Source organism: Chrysochloris asiatica, unplaced genomic scaffold (assembly GCF_000296735.1).
Source record: "Chrysochloris asiatica unplaced genomic scaffold, ChrAsi1.0 scaffold00025, whole genome shotgun sequence".
Lineage (NCBI taxonomy): Eukaryota > Metazoa > Chordata > Mammalia > Afrosoricida > Chrysochloridae > Chrysochloris > Chrysochloris asiatica.
Window position 1 is genome coordinate 2,357,190 of NW_006408543.1, and position 26,872 is coordinate 2,384,061.

Genomic DNA, 26,872 nt, shown 5'->3' on the forward strand with positions numbered 1-26,872 from the left:
CAGTTTTCCAGAGTGGTTGGACCATTTTGCATTCCCAGCAGCAATGTAGGAGAGTTCCAGTCTCTCCACATTCTCACCAGCGTTTATTATCCTCTGCATTTTTGAACTTCACTGGTGTTGCTGGTGTGAGATGATCTCTTATTGGTCAGAGACTGAAATAATGAGCAGGCTTCAGAATGGCGACCCTGTTTTATGACACCTAGATGCCTCTGATGTAAAACTTTTCATGACAGGGTTTTCTCTTGAGTGCCAGGCCAAGGGATGGAGTAGACACACTTCCTGGGTGCCTTTTTGCAGTCCCCTATTCTCCAGAGCCCTGAAGGATTTCCCTTGGGCTCCTCCGTTTGGGAGGTATATTTTTCCCTTTGGCAGGCAGTTGAGATACCACTCTATCAGAGTGGTATCACCCAGTACGGTAACTTCTGTCACTTCCACGTGTGTGTGTGTGATATATCTCATATCAGACCATACAGAATCCTTAGTCGATCTTACATCAATTTCAATCAGGATAATTATGTGTGATATGATTTAAAATTGCTTAAGTAGTATTTCTTAGATTATATGAAATATTGACAAAAAATAGTCTTTTCTATACTAAATGACAAAACATTTTATTAGTAACTGAGCAAAAGCCTTTTTTTTTTTTTTTTCAATTTTTCTCCTTTTCTTTCAATGACTTTGCTCTCAAAAAAAAGTTATTGGTGTAAGTTCACAAATACTACTTATCACAATAGGAGGGCTAAAGGACCAGAAAATCTGACAAAACTGAAGACTGTAAGAACAGTGACCGCAAAGAAACCCATCAGTGTAAGCTCGTTGCCAAGTGCACAGTAATGCAGGTGATTCACAGTGTCAGTGTGATTAGGGAATCGTGACAGCTCTGACCAGAGTGCATTAGAATGTTCAAAGAGTAAATTAACACTGAGTTTGAACCATGTAAGTATACTGATATATGTAAGCTGGGCTTATGAAAATGTTTTTGCTGGTAACTACAGGAATATTTTCATAAAAAATAGTAAAATTTTGCTGATTCAGGCTAGCAGCAGCCTTTTGGGCAGTTATTACCTAAGTCATCTTTATTCTCATCATCTGAAACATGAAGCGGCGGAGGAAGTACACCCGAGCATACTGCTGTTCTTGTTTAAGTGCTGTTGAGTCGGTTCCGACCCACAGCGACCCTGCACAGGGTTTCTGAGGAGTGGCTGGTGAGCTTGAGTTGGTGACGTGGTTCAAACTACTTTGCAGAACAGCGCATTAACCCACAGTGCCACACCAGGACTCCTGAGTATAGTAAGCAAGCATTAAATTAGCTAAACCTGGAAAAGCAGTTAAGACAATCCTGGGTGCGTGTTGAGGACCCTAAGTTATTAATCATTTGTTTTTTCAAGGTTCCATTCAGACACAACTTCCTGGCACATGGCAATAAGCGCTTCCAGTGTTTTGTGCAGAAGACCCCATGAGGTTTCTGTCTGCTGCACTGCCATGCTTGGCTTTGAGTTAACTCCTCTGTTAATACTGTGAGCTCTTTCCATCTCGCAGCACTGGACACAATCTAGAGACACAACATGTGTTTGTGGACTAACTGAACACAGTCCCAGGGGCAGAGCAGCACATGACAAGACCCTATGTGAGTCACTGGGTTTCAGAAGAAGGTGCCATTAGGAAGGGATTCAGGGATACGGGTGGGGAGGTTGTGGGCCTTGAATCCTAGGTAGCACGTGTACAGGTTAACACAGGGCCTACTAACCAGTGGAGAAGGCGCTCCAGCCAGAGAATGACCCAGGAGCCAAAGTCAAAAGGACTGTTCTGATAGCTCCCCTTGCTGGCTCAGGGCTGCCTGCATGTGGGTGCGCAGTACTTACACTGGGGGCTGTGGAGCTCTTCTTGCGCTCAGGGATGTCTGCCTTGTTGGGGTTACTGGCATTCCCGAGCATAGGGCTGGCTGGAGCAATCCCCTTCCCTCCAGCAGCACTGCCACCAGACTTCCGGCTGGGGATCCCATCTTCTTTGAGGTCACTATCTGCGGCGCTGGTCTGGCTCCTTTTGGGATATACCACAACAGAAGGAATAGCGGGTCCAGCTGAAATAGAGAGTTTATTTTTTAAAGTCACAGGACAGTTTCACATTCTAGCCAGAGAAAGAAACCTATTTTATGAGCACACCAAAAATGGTTAACAGTTATTCACTTAGAAGCTGTAAAAGAGTGCAAGAAGATCCAGTAAGCTCACGGTTGTTAAGCGCCATCAGGTTGGTTCTGACTCGAAGCAACCAAATATAGACAGGGTTTCCAAGGTGCAGCTGGTGGGTTTGAACCACTGACCTTGTGGTTAGCAATCTAGTGCTTATCCTATTATAGGGCCACATCAGGACTCCAGTAAGCTCACTTGTTGTTGTTGTTAAGTGCCTTCAAGTTGGTTCCGACCCATATGGACCCTGCATAGGGTTTCCTAGGAGCAGCTGGTAAGCTTGAACCACCGACGTTGCAGTTCAAATGACTTTGCAGTCTGGCGCATTACCCCACAGCGCCACACCAGGACTCCAGTAAGCTCACTAGATGTACACAAATCAGGCAGGATAAATGGCTCACTTGAATCTGAGTGAATTGTTTCCTTTTTGTATAAGAGATGCCTTCACCTCAGGACAGAACAGCAGAGTTTATGGACCACTATGGATATTTTGGACTCCTGGTGTGGCTCTATGGGCCAATGAGTCACTGCAAAGTTGTTTAAGCTGCAAGGTCGGTGGGTCAAGCTCCCAGCTGCTGCTTGGAAACCCTATACAGGGTTGCTATGGGTCACAATCAGCTCAAAGTCACTTAACAACAACAACAAAATGGATGTTTTATATCTTGGAGACTTGAAACAAAAACAGAAACAAAAAAACTTTCAAGAAAGAAGTGATTAGTCTCTTCTCTTTGGGGTCGGGGAGGAATTTTATCCAGAAAAGCTCTTAGCAGACTGGGGAGGTGCAGCAGAGGAAAGCGTGTCCCTGGCCTGTGAGCAGCTGGAGGAAGTGGGCAGAGCCCTCGGCACAACCAGGATCTGGGAGGCACTGAGGGTTGCATGGAGCTCAGCAGACCTGACACTTTTAGAATCGGATAACGTGAGCTGTCCTGCAGTGACCTCACAAAAGGGCACTAAATTCTCATTCATTTGAAGGTGGAAGTTGGTTATATTTAATGGGAACTCTATGGGAACTAAATTTAAAATGAATAAGCACTTAACTTTACTAATGGGAGGCAGGCTCAACTTTCCTTATAATGTGAATCGGTAATCTGAATATATAAAACAAATAATTCATCAAGTACAGAATAAAATTACCTTTAGTGTCTTATTTTTCTCTCAATATCGTAAGTCCAATGACATTCTGTACTTTTTGGTTACTGTTTGTTTTGAAACTTACATAACTCATATTTAGGAAACATAAATTAAGATTCTGAGGCTCTGCTAAGGGGTCTGAATTACTGATCTTACTCATGTTTTCACTGGTCTTACATGTAACTCATCTGTCTCATTTGTGTTTTGTTCTATGGATGTTAATTTTACCAGTGTGTGAACCTGTGTGACCAGCAGTCCCTGTTTACAGCCACGGCCACTGCTCTCCCAGCCTAACACCCATATCCCTAACTTCTGTCAGACAGTCACTCTCGCATCTCAACAACGTTCGTTCAAGACGGTCATGTGAATGGAATCATCACGTATTGTTGGGCAGTGAACTACTTCATAAGCCTCTTCTAGTCTTTGTAACTCTCACCAAACTACTTTTCCTGAGTAAGAGAAGGTGGGGGAAAGTTGTTGCTGGCTTATCTGAGTTAGTTGTGAGTGATTGTTAATAGGGCTAATTGTGAAAACTTGGAACTCGAACTTGAGTACAAAATAAGTCATCATCTCAGAGGAAGGCGAGGGGATCACAGTACTATCAGCTAAAGGAGTGGAGTGCGTCCTTTAGCTCCCAAAGATCCCTGTGCACTGACTGACCCTCCTGGACCCAGGACAGAAAGCTGTGGTACTAGAGTGGCAGAGGAACGGCGAGCCAGAGCACATTACACACAGGTAGGCTTCCCAGTTCACCAAGAACTTCTGGCAGAATGGGGCGGCCCCAGGCACTTGATTCGTGAGGGAAGGGCCTAGGTTTGTTGAATCATGGAGCTAGAACCCAGGTTAGAACTCTAGGCTGAGGCTTACGGTGGAGTGGTGTGCCCTGGGGGGTTTTATCAGCGGGCCTTAAAGCTTGGTAGCATTGCCATAGAAGGAGAGAGCAGGCCTCACTTGCTTACTTATATGTAATATTAATGATAGAGAATTTTTAAACATTCTGTTGCAGCACTTTCTTTTGGGAAAGGGCACAAATTATCTCCTCCGGTTGGTTGGCATGTAGTTGTCCAAATTTCTTTCTTTTTTTTTTTTAAACTAAGAGTAAGTCTTTATTAGTTGATTTTGCAAAATCAGGTGTCAAACCCAGAAGACAAGACAGGCAGATGCTCTGCTGTTTTATAAGTGTTCTATATAAGGAGCTCTGGCAGCGTAGCGGTTACGAATTGGGCTGTAAACTGCAAGGTCAGCAGTTCGAAACTACCAGCTGTTCCATGGGAGAAAGATGAGGTTTTCTACTCCTGTAAAGATTTACAGCCTCAGAAACCCTGTACAGGGTCACTATGAGTCAGAACCAACTCCATGGCACTTAACAACAACAAATTAGGAAATACCTAGCTTGCAAATTCCTCCTCGGTTCCTCATTGACTGAGTACTACAGGGTGAACAACCTTCTCAGATGTCGCCCATTTACTTTAAAAAAAAAAAAAAGTTTAATTGTGAATTATGTGAGTTTACATGGGAGAACATTAGTTTTACCTTCATCCTATCGTATATCATTTCATTGCCATGGTTACAATCCCTTCCATGCATCACCAACCAACCAAAGGGTATATACCCTGCAAGCCTGACCCAACCTCTAACCCCTGCCCCACCCCCACCCCCACGGTCAGCACACAGCCCCTCTCCCTCTCTGGGTCTAAAGTCCCCAGCTGCTCCTCCTCTCCAAGTCATCATCTCTGCCTCCATCTCGGGCATCACTGCTTCTCTGGGTAGGGTCCCGCTCTCAGCTCTTCTCCCTTGATGGTTTAAAGGGCCTCCATTCCTAGACTGCAAAGTTAATCACTCCCCTCCTTGCTACAAAACGTCTACCTTTACATTTCCAACCCTCATAATCAGTCCTGATAACAATTATTCACTATTGTATCACAAGAGACCTAGCCACATTTCATTTTATCAGCCCAGCCTAGACAGACTGGATACTACTCAGTGGAGATTCTACCTTCCTCCGTGCCCTCTGGATCTAGGCTCCCTTTTAAAAGCTTGTAAGCCAGTCACGTCTTATCTTTGTAGCCCCCCATTTTGGGTAGCCAATGTCCAAGTTGCCCATCCCTGTCTACTCTGTGTATGGAGGGGATGGGAATGATCCTCGCTGTAAAGATTTGTTTCCTCTTTTGAGCTACTGCATCCATAGGTGTAGGTCAAGTTCATCAAATTGGATCAGATTACTCTTTTTCCCTCTACTTCTTCTAGTTGAACTCTGATCATCCAATCATTGAAGCCAGGTCAAGTGGGTATTATCTGCCAAGTGTGGGTGTTCTTGTGCATATGCCTTCTCTTCTTATCAGCGGGATGCTTCACTCTCCATTCTAGTCCTCTGTGGCTATGTCACTTATGCTGGGTCCAAGAGTCCCCAGGTCTTGCCACACTGCTGGCCAACCAGATCTCACTCCGGGTTCACAGGAGTCTATTGAATGTTGTAGGGCCTAGCTCTCAGCGTCATTACTGTTTTCCCCTCACTTTCCCGTATCGGTGACCAACGTGGTCACCAGTCAGAGTGTGTATTTCCATTGAGTCTTAAGTCTTGGAAGGGGAGTTGTCCAAATTTCTTGACATGAAACGAGTTAAGTGCCTCTAAGCTCTGAATCAGTTTGTTGAAACACTTCATTTGGAATGCTCTCAATTCCTGGAGCCTTGTTTTTCACCAATGCCTTCCATTCAACTGTGGTTTCTTCAATACCATTGGTTCTTGATTAAATGGTTAACTCCTGAAATGGCTAAACCAATTCTTTTGGTTCAGCGACTCTGTATATTCCTTCATTTTTTGATGCATCCAATGTTCAACTGAATGCCCGTGGAATCGCTCAATACTACTACAAGCAAGCTGAATATTGAATTTCTCTTATTTCAGCCTGAGAAATGCTGGGCCCATTTTTCTTTGATTTTCTAACTCATTCTCTTTAGCTACTCTTCGTTCAGGAGCAAGTTTCAGACTCCTTTCTGACATCTATTTTGGATCTTTTTCTTTTCTCTATTTTTAATGACCTTTTGCTTTTCTTCATGTATCATGATGTCTTCTTTGCTGTCATCCCACAACTCACCTAGTCTTCAGTCATTAGTGTTCAATGTGTCAAATCTATTCTTGAGATGGTTTCTAAATTCAGGTAGGATGGAGTCAAGATGGGCTATGTCTTTTGTGAATTTGTTTAAAAATTCTGCTTCATGTTAAAATTGAACAACTGATGATGGTTTGTTCCACAGTCAGTACCCGGTCTTGTTTTGACTCATGCCTTTTTACAGATGTAGTAGATTTGATTGTTGTGTAGTTCATCCAGTGAGGCACATGTGTATGTTGTTGTTAAGTGCTGCTGAAGTGGTTAGAACTCAAATTGACCCTGTGTAGGGCTCCTGAGGAGTCCTGGTGTGGCACTACGGGCTAATGTGTCAGACTGCAAAGTTGTTTGAACTGCAAGGTCGGTGGTTCAAGCACACCAGCTGCTCCTTGGAAACCCTATACAGGGTCGCTGTGGGTCGGAACCGACTCTATGGCACTTCATAACAACAGGGCTCCTGAGGAGTGACTAATGAGCTCACCCTTGAGATTCAAACGACATTATAGTCCAGTGCATTATCCCACAGCGCCACAACACATTCCATTTGCAATGACTAAATCATAGGTCTTGCAAAATTCGATTATGTGATTTCCTGCATTATTTCTATTACCAAGGCCCAATTTTTCCACTACTGATTATTATTTGTGTCCAATTTTTGCATGCCTATCACCAGTAATTACCAATGCATTTTGATTGCATGTTTGATCAATTTTGGACCAGAGAAGCTGATAAAAATCTTCACATTTTTCATCCTGGGTATTAGTGGTTGGTAAGTAAATTTGAAAAATACTCGTATTAACTAGTCTTCTCTGAAGGTGAATAGATAATATCCTGTTAACTTGAGAGCGCTGCAATTCTGGATAGATCTTGAAATGATCTTTTTGATGATGAATGAATGCTGTTCCTCTTAAATTTGTCATTCCTGGCATAGTATGCCACATGATTACCTGTCCATTTCAACTCACTAATACTTAGGATTATCAATTTTTAAATGTTTCATTTCAGTTTTTGACCACTTCCAATTTTTCTATATTCCTATTTGCATCCCATATTCTGACCATTTAACTTCCAGCTGTTCTCATTTTGTGCCATTACACATCAGCAGATGAAGGTTCTGAAAGCTTGACTCCATCTAGGTCATTAAAGTGGACTCCACTTTGAGCAGTTTCTTTCTACTTCAGGGGCTCATCTTGCGACAGTATTATCAGACAAGTTTCCACTGCTATCCATAAGTTATTCAACAGACAATTTTTTTTCAGAAGTAGAATACTAGGTCCTTTTTTTCAATCTATCTTAGTTTGGAAGGTCCCCTTAAATCTGTCTACTATGAGTGAATCTATTGGCATTTGAAATACAAGTGGCATCACCGCAACACGAAAGCTACAACAGTATGACAGACAGATGGGGGTGGTGAGTACATAAATGTGACTCATTTATATGAACTGAAATTTTAAAATTTCCTTAGTTCAAGTGCTCAGTAGTCACATGTGGCTAGCGGGGCTACTCTGTTGGATAGTAGCACTACAGCTCATTTGTCACTATAGAAAGTTCTGCTGGACAGAGCTGCCCTAGGATGGCAATCTGACACAGAAGGGAAAAGAACTGAAAATGACAAACTGACGCCTAACCCATCCTACTAAAAACCTCATGAATTTAGCCCCTGGCTTAGACTTCCTTGGTATTTACATCTAGTACCTTAGGAAGACCATGAGAGAAATGCCCAGCGGGGAAACTGAGCTGGCCTCTCAGCCCTGGTGGCAGAACCACCACAGACTTACCATGGTCACTGTAGCGCCTCTGCTTCTGGCTGGAGGAGATACTTCTCTGAACCTTGTGGTGAGGAGACTGGCCAGTGCTGTTGTTGAGGTCACTGCTCGGCCTAACCTTAGCAAGTGAGAGATTGCTGCTAGAACTGGAATCACTAGCATCCAGCTAAGAGAAAACGAGAAAAACAAGAGCAAACCACAACACGGATCCAAATGGCTCATTAGGATGCCAAACTGGAAGCTTCTCCTAACACAGTTCATTTAGAGGGAGAACTTACACCGTACTAAACGGCGGCCTTCACTCCTCAAAGGAAGTGCACTATGACCTTTGTTCTCAGTAGTCTCAGATAACTTATATGCTATAGCTCATCTGATATTTTAATGATATAAATCAACTTATGAAAGTCAATATTCACCAGTAAGGCTTATTTTGAAGTTAGAAAAATTGTTCCAATAACAGTCACACGAGTTAGATTTGTTATTTGCAAGTAATGTTTAAAATGAAAAACATGTTACATATTAATAAAAACTAAGAAAAGTTTGTAATAAACTGATACTGATAGCTTAATGACTATATTAAGTGTTTCCACTTACCTCTGAAGATTTTCTCCCCAACAACAAATAGGTTGCTGTGACTTCATCATATTTCATTTTACTAAGAGATTCTTGAATTTCTTCTTGTGAATATCCCATTCCCACCATAATATCTGAAATAAGGTTATAAGACAGGTTGTGTGTTTTATTTGGGAAAGCAATAATTTGTTTTAGGTCAAATTCCTTGTTTACACTTAAAAGACCATATAAGCACCAATCTGTCTAGGCGAAGCTGATGAAATGAAATGCCGATGTGTCTTTTGTGATACACTAGTGAATAATTGTTATCAGGACTGACTGTGAGGGTTGGAAACGTAAAGGTACACGTTTTATAGCAAGGAAGGGAGTGATTAACTTTCCAGTCTTGGAGCGGAGGTCCCTAGGACCATCAAGGGAGAAGAGCCGAGAGCAGGACCCTACCCAGAGAAGCAGTGATGCCTGAGATGGAGGCAGAGATGATGACGTGGAGCGAAGGAGCAGCTGGGGACTTTAGACACAGAGAGGGAGAGGGACTGTGTGCTGACCACCGGGGAATAGGCTTGTAGTGTATACCCTTTGGTCGGTTGATGATGCATGGAGGGGACTGTAACCATGCCAATGAAACGATGTACGATAGAATGAATGTAAAACTAATGTTCTCCCATGTAAACTATCATATAATTCACAATAAAACATTAAAAACAAAACAAAACCCACCATACAAGCAGTTACCTTTGTTTCTGACTTACTGGATAGTCACAGGAAACTGTAGGTAAATTCATTAACGTGAGCAAACAAAGCTCGTATACATCCCTTTTCGTGTAAATCAAAATAGGGAATGAAGTAACAACCACAAATACCACACACACACAGACACACAGAGACAGACACCCCAACATGCGGTTGCAGAGAAATCACCTATTCTCTTCTGGTCCGAGATGTCTAGTTCTGGTTCAACAAATGGTTTCAGTTCATCTTCCTCATGCCCTGCATTAATCCATCGGTCCTTCATGATTTGCTGGAAAGGTGAACTGTTCATTAGCAGTATGAAGTAATATCTACAGATAATTGCAGTATTTATAAGAATTTATTTCTTAACATTTGATTAGTTTCAGCTCAAAGGCAAACTGAAGTTTTTTTAATGTCTCCATTACTGCTTAAAGAACCGTAACTTAAAAACCAGAGGACAATTTTCAGCATGCCCCACAAACTAAGCAGAGTTCTAAAAATACTTGCACAACCCTCCGAGGTGGGTCGTTATTGCCTGTGACATGTGTGAGTACCTCTAGCGTGCCTCGTTTGACTGGATTTAGCACCAGGAAACGTCGGAGCAGGTTTTCACAGTCTGTGGACATGTAGAAAGGGATCCTGTACTTTCCTCTTAATACTCGTTCTCTCAGTTCCTTTGAGAAGGGTTGAGAGGAAAGAAACGAGTGAATCAACTTGTAAGTTAAAATAAACCCAACCACTGAAAGTCCCATGCTGACTTGATGTAGCACTACAAACGTGAACCCATATAATAATGATAAAATCGGTTCCATTTTGGAAGGCCATGGATGAAGTGGCTGGCTATACCTTTAGGTTCTGTCCATCGAAAGGAAGTGACCCGCTGACTAGTGTGTAGAGAATGACACCCAGGCTCCACACGTCCACTTCGGGCCCGTCGTATTTCTTGCCCTGGAAGAGCTCTGGGGCCGCATATGGAGGACTGCCACAAAACGTGTCCAGTTTACTGCCAACAGTAAATTCATTGCTAAAACCAAAGTCTGCTATTTTAATGTTCATATCAGCATCTAACAATAGATTTTCAGCCTAGAGGAAAAACATCAAGACAAAATGAAATTTCACCAAAATATAATTGGAATGGTGATAGAATCAGGCATTTCACAAAAGCTTTTTGTAATGATATAATAATATAGACTAATGAATAAACATTCTCCAGAGGGAAAAAACAGGAGATAAAAATAAATTCCAGCACAACTTGAAACATTAAATGCCCACAATCAAGAAAAAGTTGACCTTTTTATAATAAATAAAAGGCTTTATAAAAATATAGGCACTTGGTTTCCTAATACGGCTGGAGAGCTGTAAAATGGCTCTTCTGGGGGAGGGGGAGGTACAAACAGCAGAAGGGTAAAAGTTAGGTCTTTACTGTGTGGCCGCTCTAACCCAGGAGCTCTATTTCAGTGTCTAGATAGAAAATGGAAGGTGTCCGAGAGGAAGTGCTCTCCAAGGCCATGCCTGAAGCAGCACCAGGTTTAGCTGACAGCAGTGGATGCGCTGCATGGAGGGTATTTCAGGAAGAACAGTCTGAAGGCCCACAGCTGGGGTCACAAGGAGGAAAGCTTTGGAGAGAAGACTGGACAGGGCTGCCAGGTTGGAAGCTGCACACTCATGGATGGTTGAACAGGACAGGACAATCCAATGTTTGTGTTTTAAGGCCATGCAGACCACATCAGAGACGACCACGGGAGAGGAAGCAGTGTGCTGGATGCTGCGTGGGAGTTGGGCAAGCAGTGATGGTGACAGTGGTCTCAACCAGGATAGGACCTAGTGATTGGACGACCGGGTAAGGGTGACAGGGCATCCGGGGGGAAGGGCTCAGACTCTGACCCTGTGGAGTCTGAGGCATGCCAGCTGAACCCTGGGTGCAAGCACAGTGCTCTGATGAGATGCGTTTGGAAGCTCCCTCATACAGTGGCCGCTGAAGCTACAGGATGTGGCCCAGACTGGAGCCTGTGTCGGTACTGCCGTGAGAAGGCGGCATGGATGAGGAGCCCTGAAGGGCTGTCTGCCTAAGCAGACAGTGGGACTGCCCAGGGGAGGAAGTGGGACTGTGGGGAAATGAAAGGAGAGTCCATCGAATGCTTCTACATCCTCTGTGAAATGAAAAACCTCATGCTAGGCTGCTCAGGGAGACGAGGTGTTCTGGATTCCCCCTCGTGTGGTTGTGTGAAGATTTCCTCAACAGACCAGTGACCAAATGTACAATACTGCTGATTTTCCTTTAAGGACTCCGTGATGATGGGACTGAGTGCGCGCGCACCTCCTCACCTTGAGGTCTCTGTGAACGATATGCTTCTGGTGGCAGTACTGCACCGCAGACACGATCTGGACAGGAACAGGTAAGGGTGACAGTCAGCGTCAGTGCGACTCACACGTCAATGAATACACTGCACGTTCACACATGCAATATGCTCAGCACGCACTCCGACGGATCTACATGGAGTGCTAAAAACAACGGTCTTGAGCTTTGAACATTTTGGTTCAGATAAATTTAGGGGTGGACGTTCCCCATAGTTTTTCTGGTTTGTGACAGGGAGTTTCTGCTTTGACGGGAGCATGTCTACATCACAGGGCCTGTAGGACCTGGCTTCTCTGCGGCCTCTTCTCCAGGCTTTGAGGAGTAACGGCCACCGCCAGGTAGTGACGGGCTACCTGTGGTCACTTACTCTCCAGGTGAGTGATCCTCTAACCAGTCCGACTGTTGCTGAGGATACTCTTGTGGATTCAAAGCGAGCAATAGGGTCTATCAATTTCCCTTTTCTTAAACTGGAAAAGCAGATGTTGCCATGCCGTATCAACGAGGATCCTTTGATGCAAACCAGGGCTTCACACCACTTTTTCTTGGTTCAGACATGGTTGATGGAATGAAACCAGAACAGACAGAAATTTGTAAAATATGGGTGTAGAGGAAAAATTTGGGTTGATTCTGCTAGAAACTTAATTTCTCTTTGAGACAATCAGGGCAGCGTGTATACTGCACAGCAAACTCAAACTCTTGATGAGCAGAGTTGGAAACGATGGTGCCTGGCTCCGAGGGCTCTACTTTGCATACGTGTAGCTTTCCACAGTCCTGGCCATAACCCAGTCCTGGCACCAGGCTTCTGAAAGGGGTCATGCCACCTCTCCGAGTCTCCTATTCCAGAGCTCAGACCATTCTACTGACTGTTTCAAGTACACTCACATTTCACAAATTAGGGTCTGCTCTGATTTTGCTGGATTGGTCATGACTGAACTAGTTAGAAGCCCTATAGCAGTGTGTTTTTAAATTAGACAGTTGTGGCAGTTCAAACTCACCAGCCACACCTTGGAAACCCTACACAGGGTCGCTGAGTCGGAATCGACTTAACACCACCAACAAATTGCTCTTGTGGCTGGCAATATTAATGGAACAATGGTTTTACTGAAATTTCATACTTTTTAGTAACTTTTAAAAGTGTGCCTTTTCTGATTATAAAAGTTCTATGCTCGTTAGAAACATTTTAGGAACGAAAGAAGATGAGGTTCCAATGAAAACACTATTTTCTCCAAATCATTGCTAACTCTTATTGAAAACCACCTAGGCTCGACTTTGCTGAAACTCAGCCTCCGGGAAGGCAGCTAGCTGCACATTACTAGTGTGCTGTTTGGTTCTATATACGTAGCAAGGAGGTGAGATGGAGCAAAGATGAAATGATGTCCAAATCCGAGTTTCATTAAAAAGCTTCATTACTCTATGTAAAACGAATATTCAGAAGATCAGGCCAACTTACGCTTAACTAAAGGTATAAACATTGCAACAAGTCAGGATATAATTCCTAAAGCACCAGCTATTGTTACTACTTAGGCTCATCACTATTGTTGTTATAGTCTGTAAACAAGACAATTCAGGAAGTGAAACAACTCTGGTTACTAAAACAAAGTTTGGGTTTGTTCAGTAAATTTTATCATACTGCTTCATGAGCCAACTTTTTTTCCTCTTCCCATTTATGATTAGTTTTTCTCCTGTGGAAACTTCCCTGGTAGGTTAATTTCAAATTCCTTTGAATCAGATTCAACAATTTCCTGCCCTTTCTCAAAAAGATCAAAGCTAATCTGATTCCACAATAACTCCAAAATAACCTACTTTTAAGCCAGAAGCAGTTGCTTCTACAGAGAACTAACGGCACCAGCAGGACACTGATAACAGTATTACCAACCTACCAAGAAAGAGGTGGAGTGAAGACCAGTGAGCCAGAAACCAATGATTTTTCCTTTGAAAAAAGCAAGAGCTCAAGTAAAAAGCAGAAACTGCCACAAATGAAGCCCCCTGTGGATGGACACTGAGAGACCAGCCTGCTGTCAGAACTTGTCAATGTGCAGTGTGTGTGGCAGGCCTCACTCCGAAAAAAGCAGGAAAATATTTTGGAGCTAAGTGACAACAATGACTTATAAGTTCCTGGAAGGCATGACAATTAGAAGTCACAAGTGGAAACACAGGCTCATGCTTGGTCCTTCTAGGTTTAAATGAACTGCCCCTGTGGACTACCATGGCTAGGATAACTGGCCACCCTATAAATCATGTCATAATCATAAACACTCTCTTCTCCTGGTTCAAACCACAGGTTCCGCAAAGCTCTCAGAATTTCTGCAGAGAATGAAAGTCACAGTTGCAGTGATTTCCTCAGTTGGGTCCTGCCGGGGGTGGGTGAGGGGGGGTGGGTGGAGGCAGTGGGAAAGGAGAGGGGCAAGCACAGGCCCCACTGTTGCCAGCTGACACATTTTTCCTCATGCCCAACACACCACATTCATATCAAAGTTTACGAACAGACAGAGTCACCCAAGTGGGAAGGGATTTAGACTGCATGAGGAAAATGACCTTGGCTTCTAGGTGGCCAGTTTGTAAAAATTCAGGGTACGCTTATGGAATGGGTCAAACGGACTCAATTTGTAATAAAGAGAAATTTGCGTTTCCTTCCACAGACCACACAACTTTAGAACTGGGTAAGACGTTAAAGAACTCGTCAAGAACTACTTCACTCACTTCATGGCTAGAACTGAGGATCAAAGAAGCCAAGTGACTGGCCGAAGTCATTCAATTTTGATATTTAAGACGTTTGAATTCAATATGCCATTAGTACTTCTTCAGTTGTTTTTCTTAAAAGTACTTTTTACATGCTTTTCAGTTAAATTTAGGCAACAGCCAAAGTTAAGACACTTAGATAAATGATTGAGCACACAGCTGGACTGAGCAATCCAGCAGTGCAGGGGCAGCATGAAGGAAAACCTGAAACTTGGTTTGGCAGGAAACATGCGAGATTCGTTTCTCTACCCTGACTACCTACCTGACAGCCAAGGAGTTAATTCCAACTCCCAGTAACCCAGGAGGACAGGGGAGAACTACAGGCTTTCAGCCTAAAGGTTTCTTCTGCACAGGGTTTCCGAGATGGGACTAGAATATCTTGTCTTTCTCCCACGGCAAGGCTGACAGGTTCCTGCTGACCTGGCTCGTGGTTAGCAGCCCAATTCAAAACCCAGCAGGTCACCAGGGCTCCTTGACACACTGACCGGTGAGCAAACAGTTAAAGATTCTAAGAATAAGGAATTATTCAATGGAAAACTGATGTGCTTAGTACATTTTCACCCACTTTACAATAAAAAGAAAAGGAAAAAAAAAAGGTGGCACTACCATTTAAATGCAGACTTCATAGTAGCCTTGGAAGGGCAGCTAGTTTACAAGTCATAAAGTACCTGCTCCATCCTTTCATCGCAGACAGGGGTCAGTGACTGATGGCTCCCAGGCCAAATCCAGCTCTCTGTCTGGGTTTGTAAAGTTTGATTGCATACTCATTTGTGTAATGTCTGGCCATTTTTGCAATGTAACAGTACAGCTGATTGGCCCACAAAGCCTAAAACATTGGCCAATTCCTAGTCTAAATAATAGGAGCTCTGGTAGCGTAGTGGTTACGAATCGGGCTGCAAACCGCAAGGTCAGCAGTCTGAAACTACCAGCTGTTCTGTGGGAGAAAGATGAGGCTTTCTGCTCCTGTAAAGATTTACAGCCTCGGAAACCCTGTACAGGGTCGCTATGAGTCGAAACCGACTCCACGGCACAGAACCACCACCACATCATGATTAAGAATCTGAGTTTGAGAGCCAGAGGAGGTGGGTTTCACTATATGATGGCTCTGCTACTTGAAAGGCATGAAATGGAGTGTATCCCTCCGAGGCCTTTGCTATAAAAACAGTGCAATGATGAAAATACCTCAAGGGAGGAAGGAACCATTGGCAAACAAACCAAGAAGGCTCCATCTTCCTGTGCCTCAATTCCCTTATCTATAATATGGGTATTAAAGCCCCAAGCCAAATCCACTGGTGACTCCTAGTTACCCTACATTGTTGAGTGGGTCCCGACTCATAGCAACACTCTGTATATAGAGTTTTTAAGGAGCAGCTGGTGGCTTTGAACCTTGCAGTCCAGTGCATTCTCCAGAGGGTTGAGGAGGCTGTGACTCTCTATGGGAGCACTCAGTCTCATCTTTCTCCCTCAGCGTGAGTGACTGGCAGGGTTGGTCTACAAGACTGCTGCATGAGTCGTATTAATGCAGGTCTGGCACGAAAGAACAATGAAAACAGTCCTTCACTGCCCTGATTTGACTGACTCACAGTGACCCTTTAAGACAAAGCAGAGCTGCCCCACAGGGTGCCAAGGCTGTAAATCATTATGGAAGCAGACTGTGACTTCTTTCTCCTATGGTGTAGCCGGTGGGCTTGAACCACCAACCTACTGGTTAGCAGCCAAATACTTTTAACCAATGCACTACCCATTCTCCTTAGTTAACAACATAATCATTAATAGGAGTCCTGGTGTGGCGCTGTGGGCTACTGCATCAGACTGCAAAGTTGTTTGAATTGCAAGGTCGGTGGTTCAAGCACACCAGGTGCTCCTTGGAAACCCTACACAGGGTTGCTATGGGTTGGAATCGACTGGACAGCACTTAACAACAACAACAACAACAATCATTAATAAAGCCAGTAGTGTTAATGCTGAAAGCCTTCTCTTTAAACAAGTGTCTCTCTAGGCAGTGCAAGGCCTATCACTAAGAGGCTGAGCTGTATTTGGTCTTGGTTTCTGTAGGACAAAATGTATACAGAAATCTGGGATGCTGGCTCTCTCTTTGATAAAAAGTGCTAACAATGTAAAAAGTTCAATCACTTTAACCACAGGAGGTTTTGAAAGGCTTGACTATCACACCCTGAGGTCAAGTCGTAGGAGACTAAAGTCACAGTGACAAAGCTGAGTGGGCCCATGGCTGCCTTCAGCACAGTGCCTTGTGCTGAAAGGGATCAATATGGTTTTGAACTAAATGGACAAGCCTTGCTCCATCTAACAGGCTCCTAAAACATTAACAGAATAGCAATTCAAATAACATCATTTAATTCATAAGCTTAAAGGTGTTGTTATTCATACCTGTCTAAATTTAGCTCTTGCTTCTTTCTCCTTCATTCTTCCATGTGCAACCAAATAGTCAAACACTTCACCTATAATTGAGAAAAATCAAAGTCAGCAGAAGTCTCACTGCTGAGAATCGGCTTTCCCACAAATTGGTAATGTTTCTCTTTTGGCAGTGTTTTCATTTTTATTTTTAAAATACAGCCAGAGAAATGTAAAGTTTGAGTTGATATAGCCCTTAGTTTACTGCTAGACATTTAAAGTGATCAATTCTTTAAGAAAGAGAAAAGCCTTACAATTAACTTCCAAATTTAAACTGAACGAAAACGGAGCAGTAGAACCTGACAGTTGAGACGGGCCCATTATTAGTGTTAAAGAGGTGCCCTGCCGGCAAGACAGTGATGAAGAGTCATCTCCTGAGCAGTCAGTCAGTCCACAAAGATTTATGGAACATCTACTAAAGTATCAGGCGCTGTTCTAAGCCTGGGGACATACTGCAAGGAATGAAACAAAACCCCGTTCCTCACAGAGTTTACACTCTGGTAGGGAAGGACAGATAAACAAGGGAACACACAGTCTATCAGATAAAAAGTACTGTGAGGGGAAAACAGAACAAGAAATGAGTGCACTTGCATGCGTGCGTGCGTACATAAAGAGCTGCGTGCGTACATAAAGAGCTGCGTGCGTACATAAAGAGCTGCGTGCGTACATAAAGAGCTGCGTGCGTACATAAAGAGCTGCGCTGCTGCTGACTGCTGGGGGAGTGAGCAGTGCACTCCTCTGGAGGAATAAGTAGTTGGAGAAGCGGGAGCGGGGGCCCGATGGGTGAGGGGAGAGAACATCTCAGGAGTCCTGCAGCCTCCAGAAGCGGGTCTAGAGCAGAGATGCATGTGCAGCTCTGCTGTCGGGGGAGGGGTGTGGGGCTTGAGCAGGGTGGGGAGAGCATCGTGAGACACTGCATCCATCACTAGAGCGGACTCAACTCTGGCTGGACCAGAGTGGGAATGTGGTGTGAAGGGGTTGGGATCAGGAAACAGTGTGACAGCAAAGCCAGCAGATGCCGCAATGGATGTTAAGTACACTTAGGTGGTAGCTTCAAACTATGGCAGTCAAGGTGATTCTCACTCCTAGCATAGTGATCCCACAGGACAGGCTAGAACTGGTCCACAGGATTTCCAGAGGTTTCACAATCCTTTCTTTATGCCAACAGAGTACCAGACCTTTCTCTCATGGAGTTGTGGGTGGTCTCAAACTGCCAACCTTTTAGTTAGCAACTGAGCGCTTAACCACCGTAGTGGTGAGGAATCGGGCTGCAAACCACAAGGTCAGCAGTTCAAAACTACCAGCAGTTCTGCAGGAGAAAGAGGAGGCTTTCTGCTCCCGTAAAGACTTACACCCTTGGAAACCCTGTGCAGGGTCACTATGAGTCCGGAATTGACCCCTCGGCACACAGCCACAGTCACCAGAGCTCCTAGGTGGTAGTTTTGTTGTTAAGTCCTTCGAGTTGGCGCTGACTCATAGTGACCCTATATAGGGATTTCAAGGCTGTAAATCTTTGCAGGAGCAGAAAGCCTCATCTTTTTCTCAAAGAGCAGCTGGTGGGCTTGAACCGCTGAACTTGTGGTTTGCAGGCCAGTGCTTATCCTAGCACTCCCTCAGGTGGTAGCTCATTGTTTTTAAGTGCCGGCAAGTTTGCTCTGACTCACAACGACCCTACATAGGGTTCCCAAGACTTCAAAACAAAACGATAAAAACAACTTTACGGGAGCAGAAAGCCTCATTTTTCTCCCAAGGAGTGACTTAGGGGCTTGAACTGCTGACCTTACGGTTTGAAGTCCTGTGCTTATCCTATGGATATACTTATACAATGTTAATTCCCTGGGGGAACACTTCAGGGAATGTATTAGTACTGTCAATTGCTTATCAATTTAGAATAATAAAACAACACCTGGTAGTATTTATAAAATTTTGATATTAAATGTTTCTGTATCAAAATTTTGATATTAAAAGTAAAATAGCATGCCTACTTAACACAAATAAGGCATACATCACCAGCTTTGTGACAATACTGAACTAAAATCTATTTTTACACTTGAAACAGAACACAACTAAGTTAATTTTAAAGAGTCCATCTAAATTGCATGTTGATATTTCTGTCTTTTAAACTGTTAATTTTAACTCTGAACAACTGGATTGAAATACATATTTTTAAAAGATAGCATAATCTTTGGAAAGGCATTACATATTCAGTTTAAACTCCACGATGAAGAATTCTGAAGTTAAATGTCATAGTAAAATTTCTAAGTTAATGTTGCAAAACAGGATGCACAATGTCAAATGAATGGTCAATAGATGAAAAAAAGATACGTGCATATCATATCAAAAAGTTTCAACTTGTAAAAAATTCAAGGGTGAAATCCATTAGATACTGTGAAATTGTTGTTGTGTGCCATAGAGCCAGTTTCGACTCATGACAACCCTGTGTAGGGTTACTGAGGAGTGGCTGGCGGGTTTGATAGACGTTTTAATTTTTATTAAGTTCATACAATTTGCTGTTGCTAGGTGATGTTGAGTCGGTTCCAACTCATAGCAACCCTATGCACAACAGAACAGAACACCAACCCTGTCCTGTGCCATCCTCACAACTGCTGCTATGCTTGAGCCCACTGTTGCTGCTACGGTGCCAATCCATTTCATTGGGTGTGGGGGGGTCTTACTCTTTTGACTGTCCTTCCATTTCCCCTTCTCCAGGGACTGGTCCCTCCTGACAAGTCCACAGTATGAGACAAAGTCTGGCCATCTTGGCTTCTAAGGAGCACTCTGGTTATACTTCAACACAGATTTGTTTATTCTTCTGGCAGTCCGTGGTAATTCTTAAATTCTTCTCCAACACCATAACTTCTATGGTCTTTTTTATTAAAGAGGTCTTGTACAGCAGATATGCCTACTACAATATGTAGTTTAATTTCTTGATTGCTGCTTCCATGAGTGTTGATGGTGGATCCAAGCAAGATGAATGAAGTCTTTGACAACTTCAATCTTTTCTCCATTTATGATGTCATTTATTGTTCCACTGGTGAGGATTTTTGTTTTCTTTTTAACATCAACCCATACTGAAGGCTGTGGTCTTTGATCTTCATCAGTTAAGTATTGTTAAGTCCTCTTCGCTTTCAAGCAAGCAAGGTTTTATCATCTGCATATTGCAGGCGCTAATGATTCTTCCTCCAATCCCTATGCCATGTGCTTCTTCATATAATCCAGTTTCTTAGACTATTTGCTCAGCATATAGGTTGAGTTAAGTGCGGTAAAACAATACAACTGTGGTAACAAACCCTTTCCAATTTTAAACCACTCCGTATTCCATTGTTTTGTTTGAATGACTGCCTCTTGGTCTATGTACAGGTTCCTTGTGAGTACAATTAAGTGATCCGGGATAACCATTCTCCGCAGTGTTGTCCACAGTTTATAATGATCCACACAGTCGAAAGTCTGCATAGTGAATAAAATACACGTAAACATCTTTTTGGTATTCTCTGCTTTTAGCTAGAATCCATCTGACATCAGCAATAATATCCCTTGTTCCACATCCTCAACTGAGTCCAGCTTGAACCTCTGGCAGTTCCTTGTCAATGTACTGCTGCAGCCATTTAAAAATGATCTTTAGCAAAATTTTACCTGCAAGCAATATTAATGATATTGTCTGATGATTTCTGCTTTCCGTTGGGTCGCTTCTCTTTGGAATGGCACAAATATGACCCTCTAGCTGTCTTCCAAATTTCTTGGTCTAGATGAGTGAGTGCCTCTAGAGCTACATCACTTTGTTGCGATTTCTACTTGTATTTCATCAATTTCTGGAGCTTAGTTCTTTGCCAATGCCTTCAGTGTAACTTGCTTCTTCCTTCAGTACCACTGGATCTTGATCATATGCTACCTCTTGAAATGACTGAACATCGACCATTTCTTTTTGGTACCATGACTGTGTATTCTTTCCATCTTCTTTTGATGGTTTCTGCATCATTCAATATTTTGCCCAAAGAATCCTTTCAGTATTGCAAGAGAGGACTATTTTCCCCCAGTTCTTTCAGCTTAAGAAATGCTTAGCGTGTTCTTCATTTTTGGTTTTCTAACTCTAGATCTTTGTACATTTCATTATACTATTAATTGACATTGTCTTCTTGAGCTGTTCCTTGAAATTTTCTGTTCAGCTCTTGTACCTCCTCACTTTCCCATTTGCTTTAGCATCTCTATTCTGCAGAGCAAGTTTCAGAGTCTCTTCTGGCATCCATTTTGTTTTTTTCCTTCTTTCCTGTCTTTTTAATAACTTTTTTGCTTTCTTCCTGTATGTGCTCTTGATGTCATCCTACAATTCTTCTGGTTTTCGGTCATCAGTGTCTAATGCATCAAACCTGTCCTTGGGATGATCTCTAAATTCAGGTGGGATATGTTCAAGGTCATATTTTGGCTCTTGTGGACTTTCAATTTTCTTCAGCTTCAGCCTGAACTTGCATATGAGCAGCTGACAGTCCATTCCACAGTCTCTACCCCTGTCCTTGTTTGCTTATTCACCTCTTGTTCCACAAATGTAGTCAATTTGATTTCTGTGTATTTTATCTGGTGACGTCCATGCGTATAATCATCTTTTATGTTGTTCAAAAAAAGATATTTGCAATGAATATGACACTGGTCTTGAAAAATTCCATCATGTGATGTCCAGCATAATTTCTATCACCAAGGTCATACTTTCCAACTACTGATCCTTCCTCTTCGTTTCCAACCTTGGCATTCCAATTACCAATAATTATCAATACATTTTGATGGCATGCTTGATCAATTTCATCATACTGAAGAAATTGGTAGAATTCTTCAATTTCATCCTCACTGGCTTTAGTGACTGATGCATGAAATTGAGTAATAGTGGTATTTACTGGTCTTTCTTGTAGCTGTATGGATAGTATCCTATCACAGCCAGCATTATACTGCAAGATAGATATTGAAATGTTCTTTTTGATGATGAATGCGATGCTATTCCTCTTTAGTTTGTCATTCTCGGCACAGTAAACCATGTGCTTGTCAGATTCAAAATGGCCAATACCAGTCTATTTCAGCTCACCAATGCCTAAGATATTGATGTTTATGTGTTACATTTCATTTTTGACAACTTCCAATTTTCCTAGATTCATACTTCATACATTACATGTTCCAATTATTAATGGATGTTTTCAGCTGTTCTTCCTTATTTTGACTTGTGCTCCATCAGCAAATAAAGGTCCTCAAAGCTATACTCCATTTGCACCATTATGGTCAACTCTTACTTTGAGACAGCAGCTCTTCCCCTGTCATATGTGAGTGCCTTTCAACTTGCGGAGCTCATTTTCTGGCACTATATCTGACAATATTTATGGCGCTATCTAACCATGTTTCATTACTAATTCATAAGGTTTTCTGTGGCCAACCAACCATTTGGCAGTGGCTCATCTATCCTTCTGTCAATTCTTAGTCTGGACGTTCCACCATGGGTGACACTACCAGCATTCAAAATACTGGTGGTATAGTTCCCAGCATCACAGAAACAGGCAAGCCACCAGAGTGTGACAAACTGATAGATTGGCATTGGTCAAATACAATACAAACCTCCCAATACAATCAACATTGAAAGGAAAGTTTTAGGGGCCATAAAGTTACTCTCAGTCTCTCAGTTACAAATCAGAAATTCAACCCTGGTCTTTCTCTCTTTTTTACCCCTTATTAAAAACTTATCACTCTCAGATTACACAGTTGAACGCAAAACCTCTAAAGGGTATTAGACCAAAAAAAGCACAAAGTAGCTCTTTGTGCTCAGGCCCTGCTCGGGAGCAATTCAGGGTCACTGTTGTTTATCGGAAAGACCCCTAGAACATTCAGTTCAGAAAGCCCTGGGCTCTGTCTAATACAGGTCCTGCCCTAGCCAGTTAAGGAATCTCTGGCATAAAACCACATCTGTGGGCTTTAGTTTCATCTGCAAAAATTAGACAGTTATCATTGATGATTTCTAAGATTCCTCCCAATTTTAAATTTCTGTTTCTAGCTAATTAAATGAATCAAACTGGGGACAATGAAACCATTATTGTTCACAGTGACAAATGTCTTTCCCATGGTCCATCCTATTTCTACCAAAACGGAATGCTTTTCAGATGCTTCTGTCTCCCCCTATAACCTGGGTACCTAAGACAACCGCGAACAGGAGCTGTGACTAACTGACCCATCGGGAGAGGGGCTATGGTAGCCAGGTGCCAGAAGTCAGGGGCTCCAGGCCTTCAGTGACCAGGGGAAGATTTCCTTGAGGCCCATCTTATTCCCCCTCATGGCCTGGGACGTTCACAGGGGCTCAGGAGTGACGAGACTAGGAACATTACTCGAGTACAGAGCACTAGAAGGCCACAGGAATAGTTTGTTCTGCAATTAACTGTCAGTGCTCCTACAACCCCTCGATTCTGAAAATCCTACCTAAATCTCCAAACCACACATTTAAAATGTAACACAATGTGTCAGGGGCATGGAGAAGTCACGTCAGAGGGGGCCCACTACAGCTTCTATTACCTCACTATGGGCTTACACTCTCTTATTTAAGGCCTTAACATTCATGACAATGAGCATGTGGTTTAACCTTGAGCAAATTGTTCATATAGGAACATAAAACTGCTCGGCTGGAGTGATAACTAGGATGTGTCCACAGACATTTATCATTTCATAAATTCAGCTCGATTCAAATTTGTTAAGTATCTGCTATATGTCTGGCCCTCTACTAGTGGCCAGGAACGCAAAGAGAATACCTGGTCTCCAGCAGATTTGGAACTCAGGGCAGATCATGAGACTCACACGGTCACACATGATAAGCTTGGTCCAAACATACACCTCTTTAATTTATATATATTTAAATGCCATCGAGCCTATAGAGGGTCTCATGGAGGAGCTGATAGGTTAGAATTGCCAGCCTTGTGGTTTGTAGACCAATGCTGATTCTAGAGTGCCACCCCAGGAATAAACATACACATATACACACACTTTAATAGGCACTTCAGAAAAAGTCTACGTTTAAACAAACTTGTGGGAAAATCACTCTGCTTGCTGCTGCTGGCTGCCACTGAGTCAATTCGGACACAACGTGATCCTAAGACTTTTCTAGACTGCCATCTTGACAGAAGTGGATCACCAGATCTTGTTCCCGTGGGCAGAGTTGGAGCAGCTTCAACTATTTTGGGTAGCAGTGGAGAGTTTAACCACTACACCTCTAGGGCTCCTTTGGCAAATTAGCACTCAACCTAAATCTTTTAGGATCCTGGTATGGCACTGTAGGATAAGAATTAGACTTCTACCCACAAGGTCAGTCATTAAAGCTCACCAGCCACTTGGAACTCCTAAACAGGGTTGCTATCAGTCAGAAGCAACTTAATGCCACTTAACAGCAGTAACAACAACCATATATACTAACTCTAACCATCATTTCTGGTCTCGGAAAACCTAGGCATCAATGACATAACCGATGGCCATATTTATCAAAAACAGGCCATACATTAATGTATTTTTAAAACTGAAGTATTTAGATATCATCAATTAATAATGCTAACAGTGAAATACTTTATGATGACCCACAGAATTGCTAAGGAGCCTCACTCCCTGACTCATAGGCTAGTGTATTATGACTGTGTCCTTAGCAAGGACACATATGGACAATGTGTTTGTTACATTCTCTTGGAAGAAAGAAAAGCCCAGCCCAACATACAGAAATGGTCTTACCTCCACTTGCATATTCCATGATTAGGTAGAGGGTTTTTTCCGTTTCAATGACTTCAAATAGTTTCACTGGGGGAGGGAAGAAATGAAGAGAAAAGAGAAAAGAGACAGAAGTCTGAATGCATATACTGGGCACATACACACTCAGCTATAAAAACAATCTTAGCAGCTGGTCTTTTACAACAATGCTTGAAGGCATTACAAACAGACGAGATTTTATAGAAGAAAGCGTGGAGTCCCATAAACCAGAAGATGATCCGTGGGTGTTCAAACAGTTGTCACGTCCTGGCAAACCCCAGTGTTCCTGCTATTTCCCGTCACCCTTGTCCCTTCCGAGAACTTCATCCTACAGCAAGGCAGGCCAGGCCCTCAGTCTTCAGTCAAGCTGCAGGGGGCGAGGGGTCTGCTCTGGTTCTGCTTTCTGGGCACTGACCACAAGTCCCCCAAAAGGGCTCCTTTTTTGACTACTCTGAAGCCCAAAAAGGAAAGAAGAAGGAGGGATTGATTACAGTGCAATTAACTAGAAATAAATTTTGAAAAATATTTCATTTTCAATGGTTCAGTGCAACTTGCTATAACAATCCCTTGTTGGAATTAGAAATAATATTCCTATTACTGCTAATTTATAAAATCAATTAAAAATTTACATATTTAAAAATGAAACGGAGGTAACTCCGACGCTATCAAGTAATCATTTCACACATCTATTTTATTTGGATAATATGAGTTAGACTTACAAAAAATAAAAATGTGGGCAAGTGCTAGGCTTCCTATTGCCAGCTATTTTCTGAGGCCTTAATGCAGTCAATTCCGACTCACAGTGACCCCACAGGGCCGAGCAGAACTGCCCAGTGGGCTCCCAGGACTCATCTTTATGGGGCCAGATAGCCAGGTCTTTTCCCTCTTAGAGCTGCTGCTGAGTTTGAACCATTGACCTTTCAGTTAGCAACGCAGCACGTAACCACTGTGTCACCAGAGCTCCTTCAATGCAGTCTTGAGACGAGTAAGTGCCCAGCCCACGAGTTCATCCATAAATACATCAGCTGACCTGATGATTCAAACGCTGTATCATTTCTTAGACTTTGATCCATTCAGATTGTCAGGAAAAACTATTTAAAGAAAGTTAAGGCATATATGTACTAGTAAACATTAAACATATAAATAAAACTCTTCTAAAAGCTAACACAAATACTGGCTCTTCTAGGAGAACTATTGGAGTGTAAATAGAATTTTAAAAAAGTTATATACAATATCAAAGACATGTTATTTAGTAGTAAGCAGAGAACTCTGAAAATAATTGGGGCCCAACTTTGGAACTGACTGGACAGCAATGGTTTTTAATTACACACAATGTTCGCCAACACTGCTGAACTCAGGATCACTAACAGAACCACAGGCAGTGACACAATTCTGACCCCTATGGGCCCTGAGGAACTTTCTGAGGCTGTGAATCTTTACAGGAGTACACAGCCTCAGCTTTCCCCCGAGGAGCTGGTGGGTTTGAACTGCCCATCTTGTGATAAGCAACCCACTGCTCATCCTATATTGCCACCTAGGTCTCGGATATTGAGATGATAGCTTCTTACAATTATTGGTAGTGTCTTCCTTGTGTATCAGAGAGAAATGGGCTCCCACCGTTTTTCAGTGGTTGATTTTCCAGAAGGAGATCACCAGCCTTTCTTCCAAGGAGCCTCTGGGTGGACTCCAAACACCAACCTTTCAGTCAGCATCCCTACGGTTACATGAAACTTTTGCCCTTTATAAGGATGGTCATGTGTTAAAAATGGGTCTAAGTCCTTTGTACATATGCAATCAAGATAAGCTCCATATAAAAGCTTCATTGCTCCTAAAGTCATTCAGATCAGTTCCGACATATCACCCCTACTAATTCCTAGTCAGGACTCTTAATGGTAAACTGACATACTTGGTTGTGTAAAGAGAGATTTCACTCTTGTAGGTGTTACCAATGCATTAAAAATGCAGCTGTATCATTTAACGAGAATTCTATTATGATACACATGGGATCAAAGGATGTCCCTGGGCAGTATATACAACGGGACCAATACGAATGTGCATGCTTTCCTCTTGTTTCTAGTTCTGTTCTGGCAGGACTGTGGCCCTCTCTCATCTCCGTCTGCTCAGAGC

At 42.8% G+C, this 26,872-nt stretch overlaps 1 protein-coding gene across 4 annotated transcripts in view; it reads right to left on the reverse strand.

Annotated features, from left to right (window-relative positions):
* MARK3 (MAP/microtubule affinity-regulating kinase 3) overlaps nucleotides 1-26,872 on the reverse strand; it is an 81,660-nt gene that overhangs the window by 23,152 nt on the left and 31,636 nt on the right. For 3 of the 4 annotated variants that reach the window (XM_006839507.1, XM_006839506.1, XM_006839505.1), the window contains exons 4-12: nucleotides 24,731-24,796; nucleotides 16,976-17,046; nucleotides 11,818-11,874; nucleotides 10,339-10,575; nucleotides 10,047-10,166; nucleotides 9,682-9,781; nucleotides 8,785-8,897; nucleotides 8,203-8,356; nucleotides 1,863-2,080 (exon numbers count right to left, since the gene is read on the reverse strand). In XM_006839507.1, coding sequence (XP_006839570.1) covers nucleotides 1,863-2,080; nucleotides 8,203-8,356; nucleotides 8,785-8,897; nucleotides 9,682-9,781; nucleotides 10,047-10,166; nucleotides 10,339-10,575; nucleotides 11,818-11,874; nucleotides 16,976-17,046; nucleotides 24,731-24,796 — 1,136 coding nt within the window. The remainder of the gene's footprint in view (nucleotides 1-1,862; nucleotides 2,081-8,202; nucleotides 8,357-8,784; nucleotides 8,898-9,681; nucleotides 9,782-10,046; nucleotides 10,167-10,338; nucleotides 10,576-11,817; nucleotides 11,875-16,975; nucleotides 17,047-24,730; nucleotides 24,797-26,872) is intronic. The other variant, XM_006839508.1, reaches the window with a different exon arrangement.